The 18,897-nt window shown below is 41.4% G+C and overlaps 1 protein-coding gene across 3 annotated transcripts; it reads right to left on the bottom strand.

The window, feature by feature from the left end:
- Positions 1 to 974: 974 nt before the first annotated feature.
- Positions 975 to 14,900, bottom strand: desi1a (desumoylating isopeptidase 1a). 3 transcript variants are annotated; one of them, XR_010803656.1, is made up of 7 exons: positions 14,637 to 14,900; positions 9,495 to 9,516; positions 9,316 to 9,385; positions 9,012 to 9,121; positions 6,507 to 6,629; positions 6,349 to 6,413; positions 4,665 to 4,715 (listed from the first exon to the last, which is right to left on the bottom strand). XR_010803656.1 is itself a non-coding variant. In XM_066674504.1 (6 exons), the coding sequence occupies exons 1-6, from the start codon at positions 14,725 to 14,727 to the stop codon at positions 4,622 to 4,624; spliced, it is 510 nt and encodes a 169-aa protein (XP_066530601.1). In that variant the 5' UTR covers positions 14,728 to 14,900; the 3' UTR covers positions 975 to 4,621. The 3 variants fall into 3 exon arrangements, 2 of the variants coding, with proteins under 2 accessions (XP_066530601.1, XP_066530602.1); XM_066674504.1 differs by lacking the exon at positions 6,349 to 6,413 and having other exon boundaries at positions 975 to 4,715; XM_066674505.1 differs by lacking the exons at positions 4,665 to 4,715; positions 6,349 to 6,413 and adding an exon at positions 5,894 to 6,032.
- Positions 14,901 to 18,897: the final 3,997 nt, after the last annotated feature.

Here is an 18,897-nt window from a genome sequence, read left to right as displayed (position 1 = left end):
TACACTAATATGTGCTACAGAAGAGTAACATTGTCGCCACCTTGTGGAGACGAATCGGTACAGCTACTTCAGGATTAATTCAAAATTATTCGGATTTTTAAAAGGGGACATTTTATACCCCCTTTTCACAAGTTAACACAATTCTCTTGAGTATTAATGAATTGTCTGTGTGATTTGGTCAACATACCAAAGGGCTTTTTTAAGAATGCCCAGTTTTAGCGCCTCTGTAGAATGAGCCTGTTTACAAGGAGCAGAAAAAATGGCTTTTTAGTCACTTTTGTCATATTTAATTATCACTAATTTCTCTGGAAAAGCGTGTTTTACTCTGTTGTTTTCCTCTAGGGTGACCAGACGTCCTCTTTTAACCGGACATGTTCTCTTTTTTAGACCTAAAAAAAAGTCCGGCCGGAATTTCACAAACGTCCGGCATTTTGTTTTTCTAGCGCTTACATAGAACTTCGAGAAGTTTCGTTCACAATCTAGTCCCGCCCTCACCTACTCCGATTGGTTCGCTTGAGTGAGAAGGGGGCGTGGTGAAGTAGCCTAAAATCTTCTGATTGGACGGTCTGACTGTAGCGCTACCGTTATTGGTCGGTAACCTTCTCTGTAAACATTTAATTGGTCAGTCTGCACGTCAGTAGCCGTCCACCCCCCTGTTCTCCCCATTACAAATACGTGGAGTATCACTATGATTTTAAAACTGTAATTTGAATGTTAAATATCTTTACATTCACATTTATTTTAATGTTTTGAACATTAACATGTTTTTAACACTTGCAGTGACTAATCTACACGCTAATCTACACCAATAAGTACTTAATCAGGATTTGCACCACAAGGGCGTTCTATCTCACGTTTAGGGATATTTCCACAAGAGGGCGCTGCTGTCACGCTTTGCATCAATGAAAATCTGTCGTTTTTTTATTTCCTTAGCACATTTACATAAACACACAAACACACACAGCAGACCTGCTTTTATTTATTGAGAAGAAAGAGGATTAGTTTTATGTTCAGGTTTTAAATGGCATTTCAGGCATAGAGTAAATATAAATATGTGACAGAATGTAGAGTATGGCAATGGCACATATTTCATCATATACTCACAATTAAATTTTGTTATGAGCTAATACAACACAAACAGGGATTGTACAAACCTCAATTACAAAAGGAAAAAAAATATATGTAAAAGCAGTCATTCAAAAAAAAAAATGTCATCAATAAAGGGATCCAGGAACTGCTCACATAACGTAATAAGAACCAGATCATTGAGATTGTTACCTGCAGTTCACAGTTGTGCCCCCATTAAACATATGTGTATTATGAAGCACAAAATACAGCAAACGTCATGTACATCATCTTCTATGGAGGAATGGAAAGGTAAAGGGGATATAACAGTGTTTTTGGAATGTGCTGCAGGCATTACATTTTTAATAAGTGTGAATATTTTTAACATTCAAAAAATAAATAGATTTTTAAAACCTAGTAAAACCACACACATCTGAAATATCACATAAAATATCAACGTTTTTGGAATTTAGGTTTGTAAAATATAAATCACAAACTCAATAAATAATCATAAGTTATAAAGTGACAAAAGTGTTCAGTGAGATGAAGGGTGCAAATCAGAAGTTAGTTCATGTAAAATCTCTCGATCAGTAGTGCTTACACAAACATAGAATGCAAAGAACGCAGAACCACTAACGACAAACTGACTTGGTAACTGTCACATGGCGGTTACTTCAAACATTGCAGCGTTTCCATCGTAAATTAATCTCATACATACAGGGGTTAGACAATGAAAGTGAAACACCTGTCATTGTAGTATGGGAGGTTTCATGGCTAAATTGGAGCAGCCTGGTGGCCAATCCTCATTAACGCCACACTGCACCAGTAAGAGCAGAGTGTGAAGGGTTAATTAGCAGAGGGTAAGAGCACAGTTTTGCTCAAAATATTGCAATGCACACAACATTATGGGTGACACACCAGAGTTCAAAAGAGGACACATTGTTGGTGCACGTCTTGCTGGAGCATCTATGACCAAGACAGCAAGTCTTTGTGATGTATCAAGAGCCACGGTTTCCAGGGTAATGTCAGCGTACCACCAAGAAGAACCAAACACATCCAACAGGATTCACTGTGGACGCAGGAGGACGCTGTCTGAAAGGGATGTTCGGGTGCTGACCCGGATTGTATCCAAAAAACATAAAACCACGGCTGCCCAAATCATGGCAGAATTAAAGGTGCACCTCAACTCTCCTGTTTCCACCAGAACTGTCCATCCGAAGCTCCACAGGTCAATACACACGGCCGGGCTGCTGTAGCCAAACCTTTGGTCACTCATGCCAATGCCAAACATCGGTTTCAATAGTGCAAGGAGCACAAATCTTGGGCTGTGGACAATGTGAAACATGTATTGTTCTCTGATGAGTCCACCTTTACTGTTTTCCCCACATCCGGGAGAGTTACGGTGTGGAGAAGCCCCAAAGAAGCATGCCACATGGCATTCCCTTGGCCCAATACTTGTGCTAGATGAGTGCGTCCCTGCCAAGGACTACCGAACCATTCTGGAGGACCATGTGCATCCAACGGTTCAAACACTGTGTCCTGAAGGCGGTGCCGTGTATCAGGACGACAATGCAAGACAAGACAATGCAATGGTGAAAGACTGGTTTGATGAACATGAAAGTGAAGTTGAACATCTCCCATGGCCTGCACAGTCACCAGATCTAAATATTTTTGAGCCACTTTGGGGTGTTTTGGAGGAGCGAGTCAGGAAACGTTTTCCTCCACCAGCATCACGTAGAGACCTGGCCACTATCCTGCAAGAAGAATGGCTTCAAATCCCTCTGACCACTGTGCAGGACTTGTGTATGTCATTCCCAAGACCGACTGACGCTGTATCAGCCGCAAAAAGGAGGCCCTACACAACACTAATAAATTACTGTGGTCTAAAACCAGGTGTTTCACTTTCATTCTCCAACCCCTGTATATTACACGGCATATTAAAAATGTGATAAAATATAACTGATTTTACAAATCATGTTTGGGAATGTTGTATAATCAAAGACAAGGTTTCATTCAGTGTAAGTCAGGCGTGCCTAAACTAGCGTGATGAAGGCACAAAGATACATTAGTCTTCTGCTCTGGTGGGAGCCTTAGCATTTGGTTTGCCAGTTAAAATTTACTTTAAATTATTATTTTTATAAGTCACAAAGCACCTAATGGAATTGGCTTAAAACACACCCACTCACATTATACAACAAAGCAAACCTTCCACATGGGGGCACTTCTCAGTGGTTTGAATCAGTGACATCATGTGCCCTTGTTTTTCTAAGGCCCTGATTTAAAAGAAAAATAAAGTACTGTGTAAAAGCCTTCTACTCCATGTGATACACCATTTAATGTCATCTCTCTCATCACCTCCCATCAACATCCAGTAAAGACAGATCTATCTCCTCTAACGGGTCCCTACAGATTCACTCTGATCTGAAACCATTTCCACGATCTGTCACCGATTGGGTCAGGGTTTTCTAAAAGACACTGGCGGTCTAAATGTGTGAGATGGCAATAGTTCTACTCACTGATAGTCTGAGAGTTTTCCACCAACAGCTTTTAAATGAAATGTAAGAGAGGACAGAAACACATACGAGGTAAATAAGAAAAACAGGAAACAACAAATATGCAGCGTTTGAGGACATTTCACAGACGGCAACAGGTAATAACTACAAAAGATGAAGGAGCATAAACAGGACTGTAACACCTAGAGGTCCGGCAGGTAATATACCATTTAAAATATTAATATTACATTGAAAAAACATGTAATAACTATTGTAATATCTATATTTGCTTGCATGGTTTAAATGGCTGTCATTAATCAACACTTTACCGTGTGTCATTGTTTCTAAATTGTCGTGTTTGGCGCAGCGTTATCAGCTTACAACAGAACTATAGTCGTTTACATTTTCAGAAGCAACGAGCGCATGAAAAATAAACACCAACAGAAGTCCAAGAGGCAAAAAGCACCATGAGTATTAGTTATGAGCGGCACTTTTAAAGCCACATTTAGGGACTGACGTACCAACTTTCTTTCATTCGTTCCGTAGATTTTTGTAGATAAACTTATTTATGGCTAAATTATCCTGGCATATTTACACACGCTTTTTAACCCGCGACAACAAAAGCAAATATTAATAAAGTCGTTCATAAATAACGCTGTGTGCCATTAGTCTGGCTGTACATTCACTGAAGACCTGTAGGTTAATAAGCTGAAAATAATAGGTCAGAAAACCTGCAATTTCCTTTAGCGCTTGCTGAGTATTTTGTGGGATCCCTGATTGTGGCTTTAAGAGCAATGCTGTCTTAGAATCAGTTTGGCTTCAGTACAGTATGAGGAGTACAAGACAAGACAGGCTGAGGACTGATCCCAGCACAATGCTCTCTAGCTGGTCAATTTGACTCACCGTCTGCCAACATGTGTAGCATGGAGCAGTGTGTGGACATGAACAAAGTGTATGTTCTTTTGTATCGATATCCCGTCTGCTGTGTTTTATGAGTGTGCTTTTATCTATGTGTGTGTGTGTGTGTGTGCTGTGTGTGTGTGTGTAAAGAGCAGATCAAATGTTTAGCTGTGATTGTTCTGACTGTTAATGACATTTCCACCAGGGGGTGCAATATGGATGGAGTCCAGGATGGGCCTCAAAACCTGACCAAATGGGCTGTGGAAAAAAAAAAAGGAAAGAAATACAGGTTTAAAATGTTTTCACTATGAATACAGGGTTCAAAATAACAATAAGCAAATGTGAGAAGCTGATAACACACTCTCAGCTTTACTTTATTTGTCAGATACAGTGTTGAATACATAGTATCCACACAGTCAGAGAAGGTTCATTTTTCATCTGTTGTCCCTTCACACACACACTTTTTATTGAGGAAAAAAAATGTAATTAATGGCCAAATGGTTAGAGACCCGGCTTGGTCCCGGGAGGTTCCTGGTTCGATATTCAGGACCGGCAGGAACATCCACAGCTGATGTGCCCTTGAGCAAGGCACTGAACCTCCAAAAGCTCCCCCGCCGCTCTGGGTGTGTGTTCACAGCCCCTAGTGCACTCAATTTTTGTAAACGCCTTCATTTTTGTAAAGTAAGTGTTATTAAATTCCATTCAATTAATCTTTCATTGACTAAGAGCACTTCTTATGAAGCACTTATTCTGTTCATGTGACATTTATTAAACCTGAACTGAATAGATCATTACCCAAAATGTGTGAAGACAGCCACATTCCTCACCAAGCAGTGCATTTTATTACGATGTTTTTAAGGAAATGAAATTTTTTGCCTGATTTGTATTTGTACAATATTAGCTATATTATTATTATTCCTCCGGGTGCCTGTCTGTGAGGACTGTGATGTGTTCTCTCTGTGTCTGCGTGGGTTTCCTCCGGGTGACTGTCTGTGAGGACTGTGATGTGTTCTCCCTGTGTCTGTGTGGGTTTCCTCCGGGTGACTGTCTGTGAGGAGTGTGGTGTGTTCTCCCTGTGTCTGCATGGGTTTCCTCCGGGTGACTGTCTGTGAGGAGTGTGGTGTGTTCTCTCTGTGTCTGTGTGGGTTTCCTCCGGGTGACTGTCTGTGAGGAGTGTGGTGTGTTCTCCCTGTGTCTGTGTGGGTTTCCTCCGGGTGACTGTCTGTGAGGAGTGTGGTGTGTTCTCCCTGTGTCTGTGTGGGTTTCCTCCGGGTGACTGTCTGTGAGGAGTGTGGTGTGTTCTCCCTGTGTCTGTGTGGGTTTCCTCCGGGTGACTGTCTGTGAGGAGTGTGGTGTGTTCTCTCTGTGTCTGTGTGGGTTTCCTCCGGGTGCTCTGGTTTCCTCCCACAGTCCAAAAAACACATGTTGGTAGGTGGATTGGCGACTCAAAGGTGTCCGTAGGTGTGAATGTGTGTGTGTCTGTGTTGCCCTGTGAAGGACTGGCGCCCTCCAGGGTGTATTCCCGCCTTGCGCCCAATGATTCCACGTAGGCTCTGGACACACCACGACCCTGAACTGGATAAGGGTTACAGATAATGAATGAATGAATGAATATTAGCTATATATCAACCTATTGCCTGTCATTTCTATTAGTCAAAGTACATTCTTCTTTCCTTATTGAGTCAAATCAGTTTATTAGTTTTTATACATCAACTTTTCATACTTCAATATCATGCATCAAATGAATGGCTTGTGCTAACAATATGACAAGAATTGTATACAGAGTGACGGAATAAATTATAATAGGCTCAATTCACATGTTTGGAAACTAAATGGTGCATTAGTGTTCTGTTAGAAATATCACAAGTTTTGTGACCCATGTGCATTTTACCTTCAGGCAAAGAATTCAGAGAAATTCTTATGATCCATTAACAGAACCATTTTGTTCAATTTCTTCTAAAGACAATAAATAAAGTTGTTCAAAACCTTTGTTTTAACGGTAGTCTGTAAATAAATACAAGTGTGTTAGTGTGCTTTGAGAACACTTACGTGGAGAGCACCTCAGACGGCAGGTCAGTGATGTAGGAAGGAATCTTCCTGCCCGTTAGAAACTGAGCCACTTCATTAGTGAAGGTGTTGCAGTTGTGCTCAAACAATCGGTATCTTTCCCCTCTGTAGAAAGAATAAGAAAGTGAGAGAGAGTTGTTCAGTGTTTTTAAAGTCTTCATCACTTTATATCATCAGAGAATGATAGTAATAACATTATAAAACATTATTTACCTTCATCTCTGATGGGAACAACAATACATGTTGTGCCTTTATATATACACTGCTATTTATTTTATGGTGATTTCTTTGCCAAAAGTATGTTTACTTTAAAGACACTTAAAGTTACTTTAAAGTTTGTCTGCACTTTTTTGGAGCACACCCATCAAGGATCATCAAAAAAAAATGATGCTTTTAGAAGAGTGATTACCCATCATTTCACTGTGCAAAGGCTCCTTTCAGATACTTAACAGGAAAATATTACACCACTTTTCCATAAGTGTACACTAGAGGTCTGTGCGGGACTGACATTTTAAATCCTGCCTTTAGCTCCCGTGAAAAATCAGCAAATAGTACACAAAGATGCAACTGCACACACTAACACAGGCTACACAAACAAGTGTGCCCACACACGCACAACCACGACCAACTGACCGTCTACAGGCTCTGCCTGTTTGTTTTTGGACTGTGGGAAGAAACCGAAGCACCCGGAGGAAACACACGCAGACAGGGAGAACACGCCATACTCCTCACAGACAGTCACCCGGAGGACACCCCCGCAGACACAGGGAGAACACACCACACTCCTCACAGACAGTCACCCGGAGGAAACCCACGCAGACACAGGGAGAACACACCACACTCCTCACAGACAGTCACCCGGAGGAAACCCACGCAGACACAGGGAGAACACGCCATACTCCTCACAGACAGTCACCCGGAGGACACCCCCGCAGACACAGGGGAGAACACACCACACTCCTCACAGACAGTCACCCGGAGGAAACCCACGCAGACACAGGGAGAACACACCACACTCCTCACAGACAGTCACCCGGAGGAAACCCACGCAGACACAGGGAGAACACACCACACTCCTCACAGACAGTCACCCGGAGGAAACCCATGCAGACACAGGGAGAACACACCACACTCCTCACAGACAGTCACCCGGAGCGGGAATCGAACCCACAACCTCCAGGTCCCTGGAGCTGTGTGACTGCGACACTAACCTGCTGCGCCACCATGCCGCCAACTATATTATTGTCATTTAAAAACTAATACAATGGTAATGATAATAACATAAGAATGCAATTACAGCCAATTAAAGAACAATGAACTTTCAGGAAAATATTAAGTGTTAAAAACATAAATAATTACTTTTTAAACAAATTAACTATAAATCTATTTTATAATTTTTGTGACAGGATTAGAAAGAGTTTTTATTAATTTGTGGGGTTTTTCTCCGTGTGATTAAACTGTCCCACTCCTGCAGTCACTGGATTAACCGTCAGTTCCCACACAGAACACTGAAATTCCACACCACAAGATATTGTGACAGGGCCTGAGAGTCTCTCACAAACCTCTAGTGTACACCGTTCTTAATGGAACTTAATGAAACGTTTTAAATGAGATTGAGCCACAAGTCAGTTTAGCACAAGAGCCGAGGAGTGAGGAATAATGAGCAGAATCCTCATTTTGAGACGTTTTACCGCAGGTTCTTTCTTTTCTTACTTGACGTAAGCAGTAGAAAAAGTTAAAAAAGATCAGAAATACGGAACCATGCATTTTATTCTGACTTGGGCAGCCCACGAGAAACTGGCTGGGTTATCTAGTTTCATAGTTTGTGGGTTGGCAGGCTGCAGATAGCCAAATTAATGTGCAAATGTGTTCTCTAATGTCTCCCTGTGTCTGCGTGGGTTTCCTCAGGGTGACTGTCTGTGAGGAGTGTGGCGTGTTCTCCCTGTGTCTGCGTGGGTTTCCTTCGGGTGACTGTCTGTGAGGAGTGCGGCGTGTTCTCCCTGTGTCTGCGTGGGTTTCCTTCGGGTGACTGTCTGTGAGGAGTGTGGCGTGTTCTCCCTGTGTCTGCATGGGTTTCCTTCGGGTGACTGTCTGTGAGGAGTGTGGCGTGTTCTCCCTGTGTCTGCGTGGGTTTCCTCCGGGTGACTGTCTGTGAGGAGTGTGGCGTGTTCTCCCTGTGTCTGCGTGGGTTTCCTCCGGGTGACTGTCTGTGAGGAGTGTGGCGTGTTCTCCCTGTGTCTGCGTGGGTTTCCTTCGGGTGACTGTCTGTGAGGAGTGTGGCGTGTTCTCCCTGTGTCTGCGTGGGTTTCCTCCGGGTGACTGTCTGTGAGGAGTGTGGTGTGTTCTCCCTGTGTCTGAGTGGGTTTCCTCCGGGTGACTGTCTGTGAGGAGTGTGGTGTGTTCACTGTGTGATTTGTGGCTGGACATTTGAAGACAGCCTGCAGCTACACGGTTCTGTTAGTATGTAGCACACTGTCATAAACACACCTGTATGTGGTCTCTCCAAGGGATGATAAATAGTCCATAAAAATTTCTTCAGTCACCTCAGTGTTCCCCAACTCCACCACCGTGTCTGGCGGGCCAAGCATTGTGCCACCCTGCAAACACAAACACATTAATCTTCACTGTAGCTCTTTGTTAAACGAGGTGGAGGTGCTGTAAGTCTAAAAAACTGTGATGAAAATCTCTATGATTGACAAAAATATATTGGTCCATAAAATACTCCACTTCGGACACTAAGCCTACAGTTCAGTGAGCTGTAGTGCAGAGCTTTAAGTGATGGGAGGTTTACCGGTGGACAGCTGGAGATACCCACGCCTCCAAAAAAGAACTCTTCACCGTACACCACTATGGATGTGTGCCTGCATGAGCAACAGGGGGAAAACAGAAGTTTAAACTATTATTAACATGGTGTTACACAATAAAACAAACGCAGTACCAGCTAAGAGACAAATGTCTGGCTAAACTTACCAAATTCCATCAAGCTGCTTCCCTGAAAAATGAAAAGAAAAATAATGCAAATTACAACAGGCAAGTGCATCCATCCTCAGTCCCATTGAGGACTTAACCAGAACATTACATTTATGAACTGTGGTAGATAATACCATCCCGAGTGATACACAGTATAATTATAAAGCAGAAGACAGCAGCTCTAGTATTAGGTGCCCTGTCCAAACATTGTTAGTGGTACAGTGTAGTGTACAGGGGTTGGACAATGAAAGTGAAACACCTGGTTTTAGACCACAATAATATATTAGTGTGGTGTAGGGCCTCCTTTTGCGGCCGATACAGCGTCAGTTGGTCTTGGGAATGACATACACAAGTCCTGCACAGTGGTCAGAGGGATTTGAAGCCATTCTTCTTGCAGGATAGTGGCCAGGTCTCTACGTGATGCTGGTGGAGGAAAACGTTTCCTGACTCGCTCCTCCAAAACACCCCAAAGTGGCTCAATAATATTTAGATCTGGTGACTGTGCAGGCCATGGGAGATGTTCAACTTCACTTTCATGTTCAACAAACCAGTCTTTCACCAGTCTCGCTGTGTGTATTGGTGGATTGTCGTCCTGTTACACGGCACCGCCTTCAGGACACAATGTTTGAACCATTGGATGCACATGGTCCTCCAGAATGGTTCGGTAGTCCTTGGCAGTGAGGCGCCCATCTAGCACAAGTATTGGGCCAAGGGAATGCCATGATACGGCAGCCCAAACCATCACTGATCCACCACCATGCTTCACTCTGGGCATGCAACAGTCTGGTGGTACGCTTCTCTGGGGCTTTTCCACACTGTAACTCTCCCGGATGTGGGGAAAACAGTAAAGGTGGACTCATCAGAGAACAATACATGTTTCACATTGTCCACAGCCCAAGATTTGTGCTCCTTGCTCCATTGAAACCAACGTTTGGCATTGGCATGAGTGACCAAAGGTTTGTCTACAGCAGCCCGGCCGTGTGTATTGACCTGTGGAGCTCCTGACGGACAGTTCTGGTGGAAACAGGAGAGTTGAGGTGCACATTTAATTCTGCCGTGGTTTTATGTTTTTTGGATACAATCCGGGTCAGCACCCGAACATCCCTCTCAGACAGCTTCCTCTCGCGTCCACAGTTAATCCTGTTGGATGTGTTTGGTTCTTCTTGGTGGTACGCTGACGTTACCCTGGACACCGTGGCTCTTGATACATCACAAAGACTTGCTGTCTTGGTCACAGATGCTCCAGCAAGACGTGCACCAACAGTTTGTCATCTTTTGAACTCTGGTGTGTCACCCATAATGTTGTGTGCATTGCAATATTTTAAGCAAAACTGTGCTCTTACCCTCTGCTAATTAACCCTTCACACTCTGCTCTTACTGGTGCAATGTGCAGTTAATGAAGTTTGGCCACCAACCTGTTCCAATTTAGCCATGAAACCTCCCACACTACAATGACAGGTGTCTCAGTTTCATTGTCCAACCCCTGTATTTGCCCAAGCTGAGAATCAAATGCTACTCTGCTGTATGGAGAGCAGGGCTATTAAAGACTACTCTGTTTAATTAAAAGGTAGAAAAGCCTCTACTTTCAAGTTATCAGGGACCATTCAACAGAAATAGTCATCAGTCTCATGTCTGTAAGCAACTGTATCAAGCTGCTATATACATACTCGGCCAAGCAGCTGGATACATTAATTAATTTGTCAATTATATAATGAGTTTGTATATATAGTATCTGCCATAATAGATATTCACTTTCCTACCTGTTTAAATCAGAGCATTTGTCCCCAGGGGCTCTGAAGTCCTGAGTGTCAAAGAGTTTCTTTTCCCTTTAGTTTTCTAACATCATCGCTGCCATAGCAACAGCTGACAATGTTAGCATTTACGTTATATGGCTTGACAAGTCCTTGATTTGGATGCTTCAAAAAGTACTTAACAAGAAAATCAGACAAACTTCTAAGTGTCTGTGGCATCCCTTTGCAGAAGACACACTGTAACTTGCTCCTGCAGTGATGGATAAATACTGATGACACCTGACGATTTTAACACCTGTAATACATTGGCTGTGCTAATGCTACATCTTCACTGCGTCTGTTATTCTTTTGTTAGACGGGTTTCTTGGCCTTTAACTTAAGCTTAGCTCAAGGCCATTGGGGATAATACATTTTAAATAATGTAAGAAAGTATGTGGACATTCCTTTTGCGTGAATTCAGTGGAAGTGTGGAAAAAGCACATAACTATAGGCTAATCTTCATTAAACCAAGGGATGAAATGGGATACTGTGAGGCAGCTGCATGTGAGTCTAAGGGAAATAAAGCACATCAGGCTTTAGGCTATAGAGCAGTGCAGCCACACACACACACACACACACACATATATATATATATATATATAATTATTTTCTTTTTTTTTTTAGAGTAAAGAAGTGCCAAATAATATTGAGATGATCTGGAGCAGAGTTCGTAACCTAGGATTTGTGATTCAATATCAGTATTTGGCCTCAATACTGTTCTCATGGCATAATGCCACAAAATCCTAGCTGAAATGTAAGGATTTCCCAGGAAACTACGGTGTGCAGCAAATGGAGACACATGCACCTATTAATAACGTTCATCTGAAAAGACAAGTTCAATGAATATATGTCCACAAACTTCCTATCAAAACCGAAACTAGGTCCTGCATAATGCTAATGTTCATAGGAATGAGTTAAAGATTTAGAATGAAGGTCTTTTACATTAGTTATTTACACAAAGAGTTGGTTATAATGAGGATCCATTCATTTGTGGTTATGCACCACTCAGGTCCTTTCATCAAAGGAACCATTATTGGCACTCAGTAGTCAATTTATTAAATGCTTTTATGATTCATCTCTGCATTGTTGGTGTACAGTTAGGGCCATTTTATACCAGGCATTACTGCTGACTTCAGGCTCTATAAGAATATATTATGGGATGACCACGCATGATCTCCATCCCAGTGTCATGTTTAAGAACGTGAAAGTCAGATTTTTTCCATGTCAATAACAAATGTCATGGTGCTAAAACACAAAAAAGGAAAAGACTGCAGTAGGTGGGAGTTACTGGGTGGGACACCTGTTAATCATTTTCAAATTCAACCAATCAAATAACAGACTGTAGCATTCATGGCCTGGCCAAAAGCCAAATGAATGCATATGATGTCATAATCACAGTCTCTAAACAAGTGAGTAGAAGTAGGAACTTTGAGGATGACTTGAAGGCAGCATAACATGTATCTCGATCATACGTGGATAAACTTTGGCAAGATTTAATTTACACTTTTATGTAAAAAACATGCAGGTGAGATCTTATTTTACTTCACCATGTAAAAAGCATATCAACACAGACAGCATTTCCAAGACTAAGTTGAGTGCATAAGTTCCTCAGAATCATCAGCTGCACATTCAGTTGCTTCACATTCCTTATGTAGTCAATTTTATAGGCCATAAAATAATGACTAACACACACATGGTGCACTAATTCATGCAGTGTGTTCTAGGGGCATTCACATCTGGTATTTCATGTGGTCGAATGAAATCTGAACATAATATAATCACTGAAACAAATAAACACACAAGGTGAAAAAAGCCTGTTAATTCTTAAAGTAGCACATAACTTGATTCGCAATTTGTCCTGAAAGATACCATATTTGAGGCTTAATATTCATTCATTCGTCTGTAACCACTTATCCAGTTCAGGGTCACGGTGGGTCCGGAGCCTACCCAGAAACACTGGGCGCAAGGCAGGAACACACCCTGAAGGGGGCACCAGTCCTTCACAGGACAACACACACACTCACGCCTACAGACACTTGAATCGCCAATCCACCTAACAACGGGTTTTTTTTTTTTTTTTTAAACTGTGGAAAGAAACTGGAGCACCTAGACAGTCACCCGGAGGACACCCACGCAGACACAGGGAGAACACACCACACTCCTCACAGACAGTCACCCGGAGGAAACCCACGCAGACACAGGGAGAACACGCCACACTCCTCACAGACAGGTATCCAGAGGAAACCCACACAGACACAGGGAGAACACACCACACTCCTCACAGACAGGTATCCAGAGGAAACCCACACAGACACAGGGAGAACACGCCCCACACTCCTCACAGACAGGTATCCAGAGGAAACCCCACGCAGACACAGGGAGAACACACCAAACTCTTCACAGACAGTCACCCGGAGCGGGATTTGAACCCACAACCTCCAGGTCCCTGGAGCTGTGTGACTGCGATACTACTTGCTGCACCAGCATGCCTCCCCAGGGCTTAATATAATATTACACTTTTATATAGGTGATAATTATTCTGTCTCTATCAAAGATCCACATACTAAATAAAGGCAAAAGTGTAGATTTATAACTAAGCCGCTTTTTTTTAAAAATTGGAAATCAAGCAGGGGTGAGATTTTAGGGGTTTAATCAATTATTAGACAATGATTTAAATGAATAGTAGGGTTGAGTGAAGTCTTTTTTCACTGAATCGGCCTATGACAATTTAGGGAATGTGGTTGATTCCTTTATTTAACATCCCAATATGTCTGAAAATACAGTGAGAAAAATTAAATAATAGGCTTCTTTGTTCCTGTGGGAATATTTTCAGGACCTAAAATGGATGACAACTGAAAATGAGGGCTTGGAGCCTGATATGTTATAATTAAGTCATACCAATTTTAAAAGCAGGGTTTTTTTTTGTTTTTTTTTTTAAAGTAGGAAAAGGTTTCACATTGGGCTGGGAGAAATAAAACTACCTTGGCGGGTATAGCTATATTTTTTATTAGTTTTTTAATGTAGTGATAACGTTATTTATCAGAGACTTGCACCTGTTTTTACAAGGACTTTAACCTCAACGTTACCTTCTTAGTTTTATATTAGTTTTGAAAATGTAACTTCAGAGGAACACACATTCTGCCTTTGTCGTGGAATTTCCCTCAAATTTTAACATGTCAATGAGAAATGTTTGATTATATTTGCTGATAGTGACCACCTCAGAAACGCAGTGTAGGCAGAGGTCAGTTATTCAGCTGCGTGCTGTTGCTCCATCAACGGTTCATAATAACCGTTACGTTCTAACCGTTACGGTCATTGGCACGACACGAAAATGCGCTTTATCGTCACTCACCCAGCATTATAGGGCTCAGCTGGCGAGCCATTCCTCTGGATAGATCATAAATATAAAGCTGTACAGGGAACGCCGTTCCGTTCGGATCCATGCTGTTTGTGGTGGTAAAAATGAAGCCTACACACGCAGATTTAGCAAAAGCAAGCGTCTTCGAAACAAAGATATTGTTCTCTGTGTTTTCTCAGCTGTCTGGAATAATTATAATGTTCTGGACACTGACATAAATGGTTTATAAATAGCCCTCTCCAATACGGTCATCAGCATCAGCTGAGAGTCTAAAGGAACACCGTTACAGCTCCCTCTATCGCTCAGGAGTCCGCAGTTCTCTCCCTCTCACACCAGGGGGCGACAAAAAAGCCATATTATATACATGAATCTAATCTAATCTAATGGTTTGTTCATCAGGATCTTTTTACAGAATGTAAAGAACAGCTGCAGTGTTCAAATGATGTAATAAACTAAAAATTCACAAAAAGGTAGATACATGTTTTTTATAAATATTTATTTTATTACAGTCTAATTAACAGTTTTGAGAGATAAAAATCCACTTTCATTTTTAAACTGTTTATATTATGCTGATCTGGGGAACTGCCAGGGCACAATCGGGGCTTCCCAACAATCTGGAGATGGCCATACCTCCAGCATGTGACATGAAAGAATAATATATCTAAAGTAGAAATAGCACATAGAAAGTCCCTGGTAGCCACAGTTACAGCGGGGACAATGGGGCTTTTGAAATCCATGGCCTTCATTAACTAAACAGATATATTCTATATTATAGCAAATAGGCTACTATGAGATTTAAAGGAAAAATTAGTCAGTGCATCAAAGAGCACAATTTACAACCCAATAAAAACAGCCTGGGCGGCACGGTGGTGCAGCAGGTAGGTGTCGCAGTCACACAGCTCCAGGGACCTGGAGGTTGTTGGTTCGATTCTCGCTCCGGGTGACTGTCTGTGAGGAGTGTGGTGTGTTCTCCCTGTGTCTGCGTGGGTTTCCTCCGGGCGACTGTCTGTGAGGAGTGTGGTGTGTTCTCCCTGTGTCTGTGTGGGTTTCCTCCGGGTGACTGTCTGTGAGGAGTGTGGTGTGTTCTCCCTGTGTCTGCGTGGGTTTCCTCCGGGTGACTGTCTGTGAGGAGTGTGGTGTGTTCTCCCTGTGTCTGCGTAAGTTTCCTCCGGGTGCTCGGGTTTCCTCCCACTGTCCAATAACACACGTTGGTAGGTGGATTGGCGACTGAATGAATGAATTGTCTGTATCAACCTTTTATTGTACTCTCTGCTTTTGTGGTATAACAAAAAAAACTGCATTTGCATATATCTGCCTTTTCAGCCTCTTTAAGGTAGAGGAATATTTAATCATTCATATCAGTTGGTGCCAGTTCATCACATGGAAATAAATGTCGTAATTTTAAAGACTAAAAAGAGCTTAAAAATGGTGATAATAAAACTCATGAAAAAAAAATCAAGAACATACAAGAAAATATGGAAATAGTCCAATAAAGATGTACTAATTGAAAATTCAGGGCATAATCTGTGAAAAAAATATTTTAGAAAATCTATTCATGACATATATCTTTGATACTCAAATAATGTTAATTTCTCTGAATTTTTAAATTTGTTATTTATTTATTAAAATGTAAAATATGAATCTCAAAAAAAAAAAAATAGACAGGCGAACAACACATTTATACGTACTGTATACGACATGCATTTGTCCAAATCTTTGTGGTCCTCTGTTCTTCAGAAAAAATGTAAAGGGTTTTTTCATCTACACCTTTAACTTTCCTGGGAAGAAATTGCGCAAGATTGATTGCATTCAGCCCTATAAACAATTTTGCATTGAGGCCATACTATTCCCAGTAACATAAAAGCCACTTCATTAGAAAAATGAGTCGTCTCATTAGAAGCAACAGCAGATGACTCATCAATGCATCTTATAGATACACACAAAAATGTGATACAAAAAAAAAACAACAACTGAAAAACCAGAACTTGCGTCAAGGCTTTCCCCGGAACTGTGGATGTTTATTTTAGTGGACCTGGGGAAACACTGGAGGCAGAAAAAGAAAAAAAAAAAGGTCAGGAAGAACAAGGATGTTTCTGAACACACTGGTGCCATTAAATGAGTCACCACTCGGCCCCCCTCTGGTCTCTTTCACTTACGAGAAAAGACCCACCTTTTCCTGCATTTCTTCTTTCTCTTTTTTTTCCTGTCTGTGCTGCACTGTGGAAAGCATGCATGCTGAAAAGAACATGACGAATCTCAAACAAACAAACAGTAAATATATAAATATACAGAAGCTTCAATTCACCCTTCAATTCAGATTCAGCTGTTTGTTTTTCTGATTTTTATTTATTTGTTTATTTTTTTTTTATCTTTACACAAGATTAGTCCAAACATGTCCTGAATTATGTTTTGTCCACTGTCATTTTAATCTGACCAACTTTGTGTTTTATTTTATAACAAGTTTACAGTTTGGTGCCCACAACATTTTAGGACAAAGGTAAATTTACCACTGTGTCAAATCAACTTTCTTGTCAATAAAACTGTTATATAAATCATAGCTTCAAATCATATCAATAAATAAATCAAATCACCCCTTTCCAAAGAAAAACATGCATCTCCAAATATAATAACTTCATGGGAGATTTTAAAATAAAATGATATTATTACATGCGGCACGGTGGTGCGTTGCAGTCACACAGCTCCAGGGACCTTGACCGTGTGGTGTGTTCTCCCTGTGTCTGCGTGGGTTTCCTCCGGGTGACTGTCTGTGAGGAGTGTGGTGTGTTCTCCCTGTGTCTGCGTGGGTTTCCTCAGGGTGACTGTCTGTGAGGAGTGTGTTGTGTTGTTCCTGTGTCTGCGTGGGTTTATTGAAGATAATGAATGAATGAATGCTATTATTACATTTCTATTATAAAATTATATTCACATATTTACACTTTCACAAAATGTGAAGGACAGATGCTGTGTTCAAATAATGTAGTAAACTTGAAGATACATGTTTTTCTTTAGACAATAATAACACAGCAATGGAGGACATCAATTGTTGCTGTTTTACACGTGGAATTTTTTCACTCATTCTTGCGTAATAAAAGACTGCAGCTGAACATTTTCAATAGGAAACATTTTCAGCAGCAGGACATGCTGTGGTAACATATTGTCACTGTCCAATTAAAAACATGTATCTCCATTTTTGTCAATTATTAGTTTACTACATCATCATGAACACAGACTTCCTGTTGTGTGAAAAGTTTAATGAGGAATGGACCCATAGAAATGCTCCAAAATTAACAGGCAAAAAATATATATTTCTTACAATGGCTGAAATAACCATGGACTTCCCAACTATCTTTTCTGAATTCTCAACATATGTCTCTGGGTCAGTGGTACCTTCACACATTTTGGGAAAATTCCCAGGGGGTGTCCACGGGTGGGCTGGGGCATTTTGAACAGACCTCCAGACTTCAGCACAACCCCCCCCCCCCCCCCCCCTTCACACACACACACACACACACACACACACATACACACCCTTGTTTACATAAAACAAAAGCAAATTTGTTATTGTTGCTCACCCAAATAATCCAAATGCCCACCTACAAATGACATCCTAGAAACTCTGTCCCCAATCCTGCAAATGGGGTTGTAGATGGTTTGATGAAATTAACTAATATTAATCTCTGGTTTATTAATGTTTCTAATGTTTACATGCTGAAAATATCAAAACCTAAATACACCGACTGTCTAAAAGATCACACATTAATCAAAATATACGTTTTCATGATACATCTATAAGGCTACTAAATCTGAAATGTAATGTGTTGGCTGGATGCCAAGAGTACAAAGGGAAAAAAAGTCCTTAAAATGTTTATTTCAAGTTATACCCCTGCGTTACAGATTTCAAATTTGAAAAACTCAAAATAGCGTCAGACTTCTGTGTCTTAAGCATGGCGTTAAACGTTATGCACTCAAATAGCACCCGTTTCCGCGGAATTACTTTTTTTTTCTTCTTTATTTACTCCCCTCTGCTGCATTCAGTACAACTGGACACCAGGGGGCACACATGAGCAGGCGTGTGTCGCAGATTTGAAAAAACTCTCAAGGCTGGAAGCGATTCCGAAAATGCTGGAAACGGAGCGCGAGGACGAAGACAGAAAGAGAAAGGGAAAGTGAGTGAGTTAGAAAGAAAGAGAAAGAAAGAAAGCGACATACACAGAGAGCGGGAGAGACAGTGAGTGGGGAGAGAGAGGGCAAGAGA

This window comes from Hoplias malabaricus, chromosome 6, assembly GCF_029633855.1.
Source record: "Hoplias malabaricus isolate fHopMal1 chromosome 6, fHopMal1.hap1, whole genome shotgun sequence".
Classification (NCBI taxonomy): Eukaryota; Metazoa; Chordata; class Actinopteri; order Characiformes; family Erythrinidae; genus Hoplias; species Hoplias malabaricus.
This window is presented reverse-complemented; position numbering and strand designations above follow the sequence as displayed.

Coding starts and splice junctions, on each gene's coding strand:
- desi1a (XM_066674505.1), bottom strand. CDS start 14,727: ATGGATCCGAACGGAACGGCGTTCCCTGTACAGCTTTATATTTATGAT. Junction 9,517..14,636: donor GCTGAGCCCTATAATGCTGG/GTGAGTGACGAT, acceptor TTCATTTTTCAG/GGAAGCAGCTTGATGGAATT. Junction 6,630..9,011: donor CTTGGAGAGACCACATACAG/GTGTGTTTATGA, acceptor TTCTTTCTACAG/AGGGGAAAGATACCGATTGT.